The sequence below is a fragment of the Gadus chalcogrammus genome, chromosome 6 (assembly GCF_026213295.1).
Source record: "Gadus chalcogrammus isolate NIFS_2021 chromosome 6, NIFS_Gcha_1.0, whole genome shotgun sequence".
Classification (NCBI taxonomy): domain Eukaryota; kingdom Metazoa; phylum Chordata; class Actinopteri; order Gadiformes; family Gadidae; genus Gadus; species Gadus chalcogrammus.
Window position 1 is genome coordinate 5,170,675 of NC_079417.1, and position 13,196 is coordinate 5,183,870.

General features: G+C 42.6%; 3 protein-coding genes across 3 annotated transcripts in view; 1 reads left to right on the forward strand and 2 right to left on the reverse strand.

Annotated features, from left to right (window-relative positions):
• Positions 1-119: 119 nt before the first annotated feature.
• LOC130383972 (transcriptional activator protein Pur-beta) lies at positions 120-5,143 on the reverse strand. Its single transcript, XM_056591918.1, has one exon. It carries the CDS (start codon positions 4,703-4,705, stop codon positions 3,785-3,787), a length of 921 nt encoding a protein of 306 aa, XP_056447893.1. The 5' UTR covers positions 4,706-5,143; the 3' UTR covers positions 120-3,784.
• Positions 5,144-5,275: 132 nt separating this feature from the next.
• Positions 5,276-8,014, forward strand: LOC130383973 (histone H2A.V). Its single transcript, XM_056591919.1, has 5 exons — positions 5,276-5,400; positions 6,374-6,451; positions 6,539-6,652; positions 6,775-6,904; positions 7,149-8,014. The coding sequence occupies exons 1-5, from the start codon at positions 5,398-5,400 to the stop codon at positions 7,208-7,210; spliced, it is 387 nt and encodes a 128-aa protein (XP_056447894.1). The 5' UTR covers positions 5,276-5,397; the 3' UTR covers positions 7,211-8,014.
• A 1,184-nt stretch (positions 8,015-9,198) lies between these two features.
• hs3st1l2 (heparan sulfate (glucosamine) 3-O-sulfotransferase 1-like 2) overlaps positions 9,199-13,196 on the reverse strand; it is a 13,431-nt gene continuing 9,433 nt past the window's right edge. Inside the window, exons 2-3 of the mRNA XM_056591917.1 lie at positions 10,925-11,369; positions 9,199-10,602 (exon numbers count right to left, since the gene is read on the reverse strand). Coding sequence (XP_056447892.1) covers positions 9,937-10,602; positions 10,925-11,215 — 957 coding nt within the window. The 5' untranslated portion in view covers positions 11,216-11,369 and the 3' untranslated portion in view covers positions 9,199-9,936. The remainder of the gene's footprint in view (positions 10,603-10,924; positions 11,370-13,196) is intronic.

Sequence of the window (13,196 nt, forward strand, 5' to 3'; positions counted from 1 at the left end):
TTGTTTTTGATTGGGTATCACATATTTTGAAGTTTAGTATGCCATACCAGAATTGAAAGGTTACAACTTAAATTGAATGCCACAAAATATACATTTCAATTGTCTTTTATGTTAAGGTAAACTGTTAATGTTGCTTATGTTGACTAACCAAATACGTGTAAAGTAATTTTGAATTATTGACATATTAACTCTTCCCAGTGTCTAAACCCTCTAAAACCGCAGCAAGAACCCAAATGGACATCCCCTCAAGCCCTCAATCTCGATCCTTGGCACGCAGTGGTAGCAGAAGTCCCTCTGAGTCTTTTTCTAATGGTCGAAGGTATTTAATGAAGTACAATATTGTCAGTATAACTGAAGCACTGTAAAGCTGCCTAGTGTGAACTACAAGTCTTCCAGATGTAAGAAAATGTCACATGTTCATATTACTTTTTTTCTAGTAAAAATAGAAATTGCGACACAAAATGATCATTTCCACTACTTAGAATTATACTTTCCCTTCTTTATTTTTTTAAACCAGATCCTCCATCCCTGGACAAGAGAGTCTGTCCAGATCCCTTTCTCAGAAACAGCGTTGAGGTTCCACACGGTCTTCCACTCATGGACGGAGGTATTTGATCATTCCCACTAATTTGAGAATTAGACTTCATTTGCAATAACGGTCATAGCAGTTCTCATTTAAATTGATATTTTTTTTTTACCATATAATTTAGCTGTAGCCGAAGGAGTCTGTTCAGGTCACTTCGCCGAAACGAAGGCAGAGTTCCTCCGAGTCCTTCTCACGGCGTCAGAATGCTTCTGAACCCACAAGAGCAGTAAGAGATGAGGGTGTTGTTAGGAACATATTCTGGCATATTGGATATACTGGAGCTTTTTAATCTCTGGTATCTGTCTTGGGTGTATGCTTAACATGACCGTTATTTTCTCCATCGGTGACACCCCAAAAACGACTATCGACCGAAGCCTCAGGCAGCCTCCTGAGAAGTCTATGAGAGCTGAAAGGGATCCCCAAATGCAGCCAAGGCGATGTCGATGCATGCACACTCAAACAAATTGAGGAAGGAAGACTTCCCGATGTCTGAAAAAAGTAATGTCATTCTCTTATTTTTGCTGACAAATAATTTGTTTCAGTTGAATCAGACTCAGCAGTTCTATACGAGACTTTGCCGATAAAGATTAACAAAAGTTATGCGCGTTAAGAACACACCATTGTAGCATTTAATTCAGCATCGTGGCTATGTCAGTATCAGGCCAATTAGTCACTACAGTTTTGAAAGTACTTTTTTTATGGCTGTTGACTATTTATTACAGCTGACTTTGTTCTTCCAACTCCTCCCAAAATGACAAATGCACATTCTGGTAAATATTGCACAACTACCAACACAATGAAAAGACATCGCAACCGGCATCCTGCAAATACAATTAATGAGAATCAAGCCAAGAAAAGACTAACAAAAGGCATGCACTTCCAGAGCACATCATTTGTAGCATTTTAATCACCACGGTGGCTATGTCAATTAGTCACTACAGTTACTAGTTACAAGAGTAGTAATAAAAGAAAACAGCACACAGCTCCTGAGCAAAAAACACCTTTTTTTTTTATTTCTCGTTGAAAGGAACTTGGTAGTATATTACAGCAGAACACACATGACTGAAACAGCTGCCATTTCACTTAACACAGTACAGGAAAAAGGATGTAGTTCAATGTCATGTGTATATTATATATATTTATATCAATATAAAAAAACTATTGCTCCCAGGTGTTGTTCATGGCATATTTTCTGCTGTGTGTAAGAACGGGAAAGAAAGTTAAATTCAACTAGGTTTGCACACTTAAAACTTAAAAGGAAGTGGGCCAGTGAATAACATTTCCCATAAGCATTTGGGATCTTTTTCTTGTTTTAATGATCATTATTATTATGCTGAGAAGTAAACTTTGAACCTTTATTCCTTTGCAATACAGAAAATAAATTTGCACCCAACATGGATAAATACCGTCAAACAGCTTTTAGAATATGCAAAAGAAAAAATGAAAATATACCCAAGGCGGCTCGGCGAAATAGCAGGCATGCAAAATAAACACTTTCAAAAAACACTACAGACAAAATGAGTATCATTGTTGATGCTTGCGTGTTATGGCAACTGATGGGAAACCAATCAGTGACATAAAGCGTTACAATGGGCTAACCAGGATGATTGGAAAACTCAATGTTAATGAAGGTGCTTAGTGTTAGCATGACATGATTTATACCACGCATTCTCTACAAATCTATATTATACTGAGTTCTGAACATTATTGTACTTTTCTTTAAAATTTCCTCTAAGGAATAAAAGAAATCAGGAAGAAAAAAAAGCAGGTGTGAAATATCACCCTGGTACTTTGCATCCAAGTTTAGTGTTTTCTATAAGCCACTTTAGGCAGCATTATCTAATAAATTGAATCTATTTCCTAGACATACTTTAATATATCTCTTTTGAAAAATATTTCTATCTATACTTAGTATTTTAGAAGTAAATCTCTTGCACTGTCACTTTAGATAAAGCACCTAATTGGGGGTTTTGATTTTCAAAAGCACCAATTTTTTTTTTTTTTTTTTTACAATCAGACTGAATTTTACATCAGTCAGTAAATTCAGAGTTCATGACCAATGGATCCAAACAACCAGCGAATAGCCACAGATTCGTTCCTTGGGCTATAGAACCAGCCTAGCAACATTAACTTTTGATAATCCAACTCTGACATTAAGACTAGTGCTACAGATTTTAGCTCAGCGTGGGGGGAGGAGGGTGTGCGTATGAATGGATGCACGTGTTACCGGGTAGGACAGGACGGGGGTCATTCTTGGGCCTGCAATCCACACAAGACATTAGATTTCCAGAGTCTGGACTGGTAGCAGTCATCAGTGGCAAACCAGCTATACAGATACAAAAAACCCTTGAAGATGACTTGCGATCATCAGTCAGTGTAGGCAATGCTAATGCAACCTTATAACATTTCATTTAAAATGTATGGTCTTTTAAACACACATAGGCATTCACCGTACAGAACACATTTCAGCTGCTGGAGCAGAGGAGGCAGCCCCATGATGCGCTTGCTGGTGTACCTATCCCGACAGGATCAGGCAGCGCACAGACTCCGAATAATTGGTGTGCTTTTAATCAGATCCTCTGAGACCTTGGTGGACCAAGGCCCTGCCCCTGATGCCCGCTACAGCAGAGAACGTGGATCTGATGATCTTTTTACAGTGGGGACTTTTTTTCTATAATATTTGCCTATTGGGATATACAACACATACAAATGGGGAAGAGGTGGGAGCACTTTCTGCACACCTCATGGTTTGGATACTTCAAACCTTTCCTTGTTAAAGTATCGATCACAGGTCAGATTGGGGAGAGCTCCAGCCATAGCAAATCCATGAAACCTACTGGGACTATAGTAAACAACAGCTGTATCTGGAGCACTGTCAAACTGAATACGCTGGGCTACATTTATGAGGTTATCAAATGGATAATATTTATTTTTCTTCAAAGGGAATCCCATACAGGAGCACACTACCGCAGTCTGCACTCAGTTACCTATAACACCATCTACAACTTTAGAACACGATGCTCTTATATAGACAATAATTTCTCAGTCAAATATAGGCCTACTATTTCTGTTTTTTTATCCATTGTTTTACCATTTCAAGTTCAATTTATCATGCACAATATAGCCCGCCTCGCTTTTTATCCTCTATCTCCGGGTTTTGCATCATGTTGTCAGCTTGAAAACATGCAGAGATCTGGATCAATCTTCGTCCACGTCGTCCCCTTCAGACTCCTCTCCGGCTCTCCTCTCGTACAATTTATCCCGGTGCCTCTCCTGGATTTCTTTCATCTCCTCGGCATAGCGGCTGAAGGCGCTACCAAACTTGCTCCATGCTTTATATGGGATGGTAATAGAGTTTCTGTAACTGGGCTTAACTTCGCTCACCCTCAAAAAAACTCCGTACTTGTTAGATCCCACGTCAAAGAAGAACCGCTTGGAGTCCACCATGATCGAGGTGCCCTCCGGAAGCTCGCTGTAACCTCCGGCCCCTCCGCCACCGGTCAACTCCTCGTCATCTCCTCCGTAATCATCTATCAACTTGGCCAGGGCGTCACGGAACTCTATTAGACCCTGGGCAGGGAGGGCGATGGTCTGTCCGGCCTGCATGCCTCCTCCGGGGATACCACCTCCCCCAACTCCAAAGCCAGGCCCACGGTTGACGGTTTGTCGGATCCGGAGAAACCTCCCCCTCTGGTTCTCCTTCAGATCGAGGTAGTATTTTCTGTTCTCTCGAACCAGGAACTCGCTTTTCAAGGCCCGCCTAGGCCCAGTGTCTTCCCCACCGGAGGATTGAGCTATTTGCTCCGGGCTGCTAGGCCCAAGTTGGGCGTAGTGCTCTATAAAATCCCCAAGGTAGTCGCGAAACTCTGCAGCAACTGACATGGATAGGGTCAGTCGACTTTTGGAGCCCCCAGCGCCCACCTCGGCGATTTTGATAAACCGGCCTTTGGCATTTTGCTTAACATCCAAGTAAAAGCGTTTATTCTGAATGTCCAACCTTTTAGAAGCCAGCTCCTGGGTCTCCGGTTCCCGCTGGTAGTGCTGAAACCCGCCGCCTACACCCCCTCCACCACCACCACTACTGCCGCCGCGCTCACTGCCACTGTCGCCATCCGCCATCTTCGCCACCAGCAGCCAGTTCTCTGCGTATCTCTGACCCCCCCTTGCTCGCCAAGCTCACGGAGGAACCGGACACTTGCAACTGGACAGCGATTGGCTGCTACGCGTGTCTATCAAAACATCAGATCACAAACGACTGTTTTAATTGGTGGGTTCGCCTGTCTCCCAAGGGGACGTAACCGCCCATTCGATGATATTCGAGCCTACTATCCGTAATCTTTGCATTGACAGTGAATGTGTAACCACGTAAAAGTTGAACTGTAGCTTCCATCAGGGCTTCTATAATGATGTAACATCATTTAATAATGGGAGTTAAATGAAACTTGAAATCAAAGCTTCAGAACTGTTCACTTAGACTTAAAACCTCTTAATAACGTGTTTCGTCAATGTTTCAGACTCTGGGAGTATGCCCCAGGAACGACACTCTACTCAAACTGTATCATTGAAAGTCCCGCCCACATGTAGTGTCGTGCGCAAAGGGGCAAGAGCTTCTTGGGTGGGGGATGGGTAGAGACTGTATGGCATGCGCCGATTGGCCAAAACCAAGATTCGAAGTAACAACAGAGATTCTGATTGGTTCTTCTGACACCCGCGAGGGGTTGCAAGCGAAGATTTGCGAAAGGGTTTATTGTTTCTTCCTTTCGGGAGCCGAAATTATTTCATAACAGTTCTACAATCAAATAAGGCGAAAAATGGTAATGTTTTAAGATTTATTTATTTATGACTGCATGCAGGTTTTTGTCTTTCTATTTGTGTAATTTGAAGGTTTCGGAAACGCCATTTAACAAGAGAACTGTGCAAGGTATGACTTGGACGGCTGTTTAAAAGATTGCCAAGCGCTAACTGTAGGCTAACGCCGCCACAATAATGTTATCCTGAGTAGTTTAAGATAAAGACTGTGTTTACGATAACCATATAGACAGTTCCTATTTGCAATCTGCCAACATGCCACACAGTGATTTTAATGCGTTTATAAAATACCCGCCACTTTAGTCGCGGTTTTCCCCCCAAACGGGACGAGCTAACATTAGCCGCTATAGCTGCACACTGTTCCATAGTAGAGCACTAGGTGCAAAGTATTGTATGTTGTATGCACTCTTTAGTTGGTTTCAAAAAGTCCACGCCAGGTACACGGTGCCACGCGTCTTTCTGTGACAAATTTGCTTCCCTGGACAGGTTTAAAAGGCGCAGCACGTTTAGAATGTAACGTAGGGCTGGTTGTAGACATGGATCTTATGTTACATAACTAATATGTCATGCATTTTGAAGAACAATATCTACCTGGATATGTGCCCTTCATCTTGTTTACACACTTCGTGTTTCTAGAATGTGCCGGTGTTATCTTGTGTATTGCCATAGTCTGCGACCCCACAAACATTCGATTGGCGGGAAAATTGTTGCACCGAGTGGCTATTTTTTTTGTGCCATGCACACCCGTACGTCTGTTGATCTTCTAACGCTCTCTATATCTCATTAAGTTTTGTTCCTTGTTGGCCTCTGGTGTATTTTCCTATTGTGTTGACTTTTAAGTGAGGCTACTGTGCTAGGATATTCAGCTGTTGTCATTGTGACAATGACAGTGGGGCCCAATCGTCTTTTATTTATCCAAACGCCATGACTTTCCACAAAGTTCCACCTTTTATAATGCTGTGCTCCGTTTCCGAACAGGCTGGGGGCAAGGCCGGAAAAGACAGTGGCAAAGCGAAAGCAAAGGCGGTATCTCGCTCCCAGAGGGCTGGACTGCAGGTATTGCCACAATTTATCTTACTTGAATTTGTGAGGACAGATTTCAAAGCCTCTAGTTTACTATTTCTCCTGTGATTGTCTTGTCAGTTTCCAGTGGGACGTATCCACAGGCACTTGAAGACCCGCACAACCAGCCATGGTCGTGTGGGAGCCACAGCGGCCGTCTACAGTGCAGCTATCCTCGAGTACCTCACCGCTGAAGTAAATGGCAGCCCCATGTCTTACAAGCATACAACTCGCAAAACTATTCTGTTCTCCAACCCGCTCTGTGCACACCGAGGGACCCGGAACCCAAGTCATTTATGTTCCTCATTGATGTGCAGGTGCTGGAGTTGGCAGGAAACGCCTCTAAAGATCTCAAGGTGAAGCGTATCACCCCCCGTCACTTGCAACTCGCCATCCGCGGTGATGAGGAGTTGGACTCTCTCATCAAGGCAACGATCGCAGGAGGCGGTGAGTTCCCCGAGCCGTGGTGGTATTACTATGAGCTCGAATTTGTGCATATGTTAGTCATCAATTGTGTGTTGTTGTTGTTTTTTGGGGGTTTATTGTGGCTCACGAGACCTCAGGGCTCTACTTAAAATGGTGGACTTATGTGTATTGCAGTGTTTGTATTGGCCGTACTGGGGATAATGGAAATGCATGCGAGCTTGAGAAACGAGCGTTGATGGGACTTTCTGTGCTTGGTGTTTTTCAGGTGTGATCCCTCACATCCACAAGTCCCTCATTGGAAAGAAGGGTCAGCAGAAGACTGCATAGATGCAGTGTTTTAGCTGAAATGTTGGTGCTTGGGTTGGACCAGATATTTTGTTTTCATTTTTCCTTTTTTTTTATTAATATTATAGCTAAAGAAGAGTGATTTTTAGAATTTGTTATTGTAATATTCTCCCCCATAATCATGGAAAAAGCCCACATTAGAAGGAAGAGGGAGGGATGCTTATTGTTACTGTAGAACGTCTGACTGGGGAGTTCTTCATTTGTTAATTGTAATTTGTTTGATTGGCCTGGGATTCTGTAATGTTTTATACAAAAAAATGGACTTGTTAAACCATTTTTATACAAAAAACCAACCTGTGTTGTGGTCATTTCCTTAGAACATTTCGCATGATTTTAGACGTCTAACCCGTACCCCCTTTCTCATAAATCAATTATTGTTAGGAGACTATTGAACCAGGTAAAAAAAAAAGACACTAAATTCTTTGCACAGCAAATTGTGTCTTTATCTTGTGAACATATGATACACCAGCAGGTGGTAGTGATGTTCATGTTTTTATTCAAAATAGGCTGAATCAATCTACCATAGTTGAGTGTCTGCCTGTAAACAAGTGCAAATAAGGGACCATGTTCTATGCTATATTCTTGGCCAAAAAAAATCCCTCGAGCTAGTACATTGCTTAAAAACGTAATTACTCAATAACTGATGTTTGCATATGTACCTCATCTGTTCCCCGCATTGCCTGATGGTGGCAGACAGGCTTTGAATTTCACATTTATAAAATGATTCTTAATTATAAAAAAATGTTTATATTAAATAAACCAAGACTTTTCAAGATTTGAACCAAATTCTCATTGACGTTATGTATTGCTGCGTTGTTGCCACTGAACAGAACTTAAATTTTTCCGCATAAGTAAATGCAATCAAATATATAATGTATGCTAGCAGTATCATGCCTATATTTTAACATTTCTACTATTGCATCTACTTTTCAGTGGCCTAAAAAATTAACCCATTAGGCCTACATGTATTTTATGCAAACGCCTTTTTCATATCTTAAACAGTACACCAGTTTAAGATATGTAAAGTATTATGTTTTGGAACATAGAATAATGACTGTATGAGGTTCTCAAGCTATAGAATGAAAAGTACAAGAACCACAGTTCTTCTTTCCAATCTTGACAAAAACAGACATGAAGTGCAATGCTCACTTGTAACTAACAATAACATAAACATTAGTTCGAAATTGGTACCCAACTTTTAGTTCACAAATACAGTAGTGTTTTCATGTACTGCAACAATGACTAGAGAAGTAAACAGGCAAGGGGTCGACGAAAAGTCAGGTAACGATTGAGGTTTTGGAACCCGTCTGACTAAAGAAGATTTCTCCGCAACGATTAGTTATTGCATGACACAACGCACTCAGAGGAGGAGCCGGGCAGCGAGAAGAGGATGAAAGAATTGGATGCCTCACATCTTCAAAGGGGAAGGATATCATTTGTGTTTATGCATACATCTCACCCTCCCTGTTGCCGTCACCTTGGCGCAGGTGGGTGGATGACAAGAAGAGGCTAGGTCCTCAGTTGCATTATGTGGGCAGTTGATGCCTCTGATGTGGCAAATTGAATCTATCTTAATGTGGAATCATAGCGGTGTTAGTCAGACCTCTGAGGCTAACTGCATTTGTGCCGTGAAACAAAGCAAATAGACTCCTTTTGATGACATCATTCAGTATGTTGTAATGTGATTGAGAGAGTAGACAATAATTCCTTCCGGGAAATTACTTTAATAGAAACATATACATACTGTATTCTTTAAGGTAGTCCTCGACGGTTACAAAAGGAATAATAACGTATTGTTAGAGTTCTGTAACTGAGTGCTCGAGGAAGAAAGGTGCAATTTACTGTAGTTTAGATTATAATTATATATTTTTTATATTGCCTTCATTACATGTAGGCATTCTAGCTCTACTTTTCTTTAAAGTCCATAGTTGTTAGTAATGATGGAAATGATACATTGTTTAGTTGAAAAACATTTATTAACAACATCTTAGAAAACATACATTGATTTATTTACACATGATTTCAAGCAAATGTAAAAAAGTGCCTAACTAATTAGCTAGTATTATTTTCACGCTGTCTAAAAATAGAAAAAAACATCAGCGAAGTAGTAACATAAAGTCAACATAGCATGAAAAATATTGATGTCATGCATAACTCTACAGTTAAGGTAATAACTTAAAAAGCTGGTTTAGGTTTCAACTATTGTATTTATCATAATGTTCACAGAGGTTGGTGTTTTATGTGGCATCAAGCTTATACCAGAGCAAATAGTATAACCTCTATTCAACAAGTCACCATTTCAACAATGTTAAATCAGTGCATCTTACAGTCCTCTTTCTGTCCATGGTCTTTTTCGGTTTCCTAAATGTTGTTCTGACAAACTCGCATTATGACAATATTTATTATTTTTGGATCAGAAAAAAAGCATCCTAATTTCAGACGATCGAAGCAATTCATTGAAAACACATACAAAGTTATTAATCCATCTTTCTGAATTGAACAACCTCTCTTCAGAGACAATGTTGTCATCAGTTGCTCTGTTGGTCTTTCGTCCATTCTCTGTTAACCTACTGGCCCGTGCCAACCTACCTCTTATAGACCCAGTGTGCTGTGGCTCAGTATAACATCTGCTTGCCGGCCCTCACCCCTGCGTTCAACATTGTCTAGGGAAGATTGCATTCACCGCGCAACATTCTGTGAATGATTGGTCAGCACCAGGAGAAGGACCTCCCTACCATGCCGAAGAACACCCTGTTGGGCTTCCTGAAGTAGTGACAGAGCTTCCTGAAGGCCTGCGCGCTGAGCGGTGCATGTGGCCTGCCTTTGGACTCATCCAGGCACTTGTCGTGACCCGCGGACAGCAGGCAGTAGAACCCCTTGGTGCTGTTGTAGTAGAAGTTGCTGGGGCTGATTCTGGCCGGAAGGCCCAGGAACCGCTCCGCCTTCTGTAGCTCGGGGCAGGGGTCTCGGATCAGCGCGTCGCCGTCCACGATGTGGATCTGTTCCCTGGGGAACACCTCGAGCCAGCGGGCCAGGTGCTGGTGGTACAGGCTCCTCTGCAGTGCTTTGTACTCTGGGTTGATGTCTCCTTGGTGGAGCAGCATCTCCTCCAGGGCCTGGTAGGGCTTGTGGCGCTCCAGGCGGTTGTGGCGGACCTGGGTGTAGTCGGAGACCAGCCTCTCGGCGGGGTCGCGGACGATGAGCAGCAGGCGCACCGCCGGGTTCATGTCCCAAACCCGCGCAGGGACCTGGGGCGAGGCGAAGTAGCCCGGGGTCTTCTCCACTGTGAGCTGGCCCGCCTGGGTGAAGGGCATCTGGGCACGGTACCAGTCCAGCCCCTGCTGGTAATGCTCTTCCACGTTGAAGTAATGCACCTAACAAAATGGATTGAGAAAGAAATGGGCTGTTTATGAAAAACATTTTGTCCATTGGGAGTGCTGATGTTGTACAATTAAACAGGAGGAATGGGCATTTTGAACCCACATTTAGAAGACCTCGTTTTGTGGTAAATATTATAAGCTCATATTTATATTTGACCGACCAGGTTGGAGACACTGTGAGATTGTCAAGTTACATTGTCTGGCCTGGCAGCATGTGAAAGCTTTAAGTAAAACGTTCACATACCTGATTGTGTAGATACTACTACCCTGGTCACTTATTTCTGAGTAAAAGCCAACATCATGGACTTTCCATTACCTCAGCCTTCGCCACGTCCACATCTGGGTGCAGGTTCAGCATCTCCAACAAAGCTCTGGTGCCGCCCTTACGCACGCCGATGATTATAGCGCCCGGCAGGCGCTGCTGGGTGTGGTTGGAGGAAGAGGAGGATGACGAGGAAGATGACGATGATGACGATGATTTAAAAGAAAAAAGTGATGTCATGAAGTTGGTGGATCTGGAACCACCGTTGCGTAACTCCCGCAAGCACAGACACAGCTGAGTCTCCAGCAGGAGAAACAGCAGCGCAAAGACCACAGTCCAGAACATGGTGACCTCGGGGTCAAAGAACACACACACACACAAGCACAGCCTCACACTGGGTGGGGTGTGGGTGGGTCTTATGCAGCGGGGGGCAAACCGTTGGTCCTGCTTGTTAACTGACAGCAGGGGGCGACAGAACAAAGGTCCTCGGGCTGCAAGCCTGCAGGAAATGGAAACAAAACAGGGCACATATATTAAAGGTGGGGTATGGGATTTGCGAAACGCCAGCAGATTTTGAAAATACACAACTCGAATGGTCCTACCCCCTCTCCTTCAACGCCGACTCTGACTCCACCCATTCCAAGTACATGGACGTGCAATCATGCTAGCTAGGTTGGAGTTTAGGGTTGTCTTCTAGTGCTAGGTCCAAATGTGGATGAGCTAGTTAGCTAGCTCCATTAGCTACCGCAGGATAACAACAAACAGAAGCTTGCTCTGGGTCACGAGCTTTGAGTACGTGCACGAAGGGGTCACGCACGGGGAGCGGGGGAGGGGGAGTGCAGTACGACCGTTTGATTGACGTACTTACTGTCCAATGCCATTCGGTGGTTCTGGAAATTATTGGCTGGAGTTTTTCGACCACTGCCCGTTCCACAGATGATTGACTTGTTTAATTTTCATGTCAGAACTTCTAACTCAGTGGCTGTAGTGGGTTATGACAAGGATTTCAAGTAATTTTGCAAAAATGGCCAAAAAAGAGTATTCCATACCCAACCTTTAACTGCTTTCATTTATTTGATGTCCAAAGCCCAAAATAACGACATTCTTTCTGTGCTGCTGATTTAGTGTTATTTTTTTCATAGGTATTATGTAGAAATTGTATTATCAACTCCACGGTAAATATATTTAGAATTCCTAAATAGAGTCCACATTGGAAGGTTCACTTAAGCCGTACTGGATGAAGGAGATCATAGTCGTGCATCATGAGCAACGTTCATGAACACAATAACCACACTGTTAATAATTTTTCATTTCCTCAGTGGAAGGAAGGATGTCAACATTACTCATGTCGGGAATGTAGTGCAAAGTTAAGCACTGCTGCTTTTCCACATGCCTGCTCTGCAAATTCTTTGACCGTTTAAATGTATTCAGACCGAGCCATGACCAGGTCCATGCTGAACGCGTTCGGAGGCCCATAGCCCTCCAATATAGGGCAGTGGTTATGATTATGGCCCTAAAGAATTTAAAATATTCATCGACATCTGAGCCAGGGAGGAGAGTACTTAAAAAAATTAGTTTCACCATTCCCGAATAGGCCCCGTAATTCCCCCCCCCCCCCAAATATGCGCCATGCCAAAATATTTCCTATTCAACATTTATAAAGCTGCAATATAAACATTTGATCATATTTCTCTGCCTAGCATACGCATCATATTTCTGATCTTCAACTTGTGATTAGCATATTCGTTTTGCTGCTTCATTCTTTAGCTTGTTTACACGATTGTGTGTTGGGTATTAGCTCAATATTAGTAGGGGGGAATTGATGATGTATTGTCGTAAGGTCGGCCTCTGAACCCTGAAGCCTGTGTACAGGTACACACTTCTGGTCGAGTCTTACAGATGAGGAAACGTTCCTGGGTCTTGTCTTTACTCCTCTTTATGTCCCGATGTCATACATGAACCATATGGAAAATACATAAACAATGTTGTTTTGGTTACAGGGAATGCAAGTCAAAATGTTTTTACCATTGCATGATAGGCCTTACAATGTTGCCTCCACAAAATGTATTATGTATCTTTATGTTTTCTGATGGATTGTGTGCACTATAAACTATTCCAAAGCTATTAGTGCCGATAACATGTTCATACTGCATTCCCTTTTAGTGAGTAAGGCGATACGTTACAGTAGAACCTTTTGGCCAACGTTTTCCATCAAGATTACCCATATCTTTACAGAAGCAATAGTCAACATGTGTAAAGTCCCCACAGTTCATTAAGGTTAAACTCAGGATTACACAGAAGGAGGTATTGTGCTACGATATCCTGC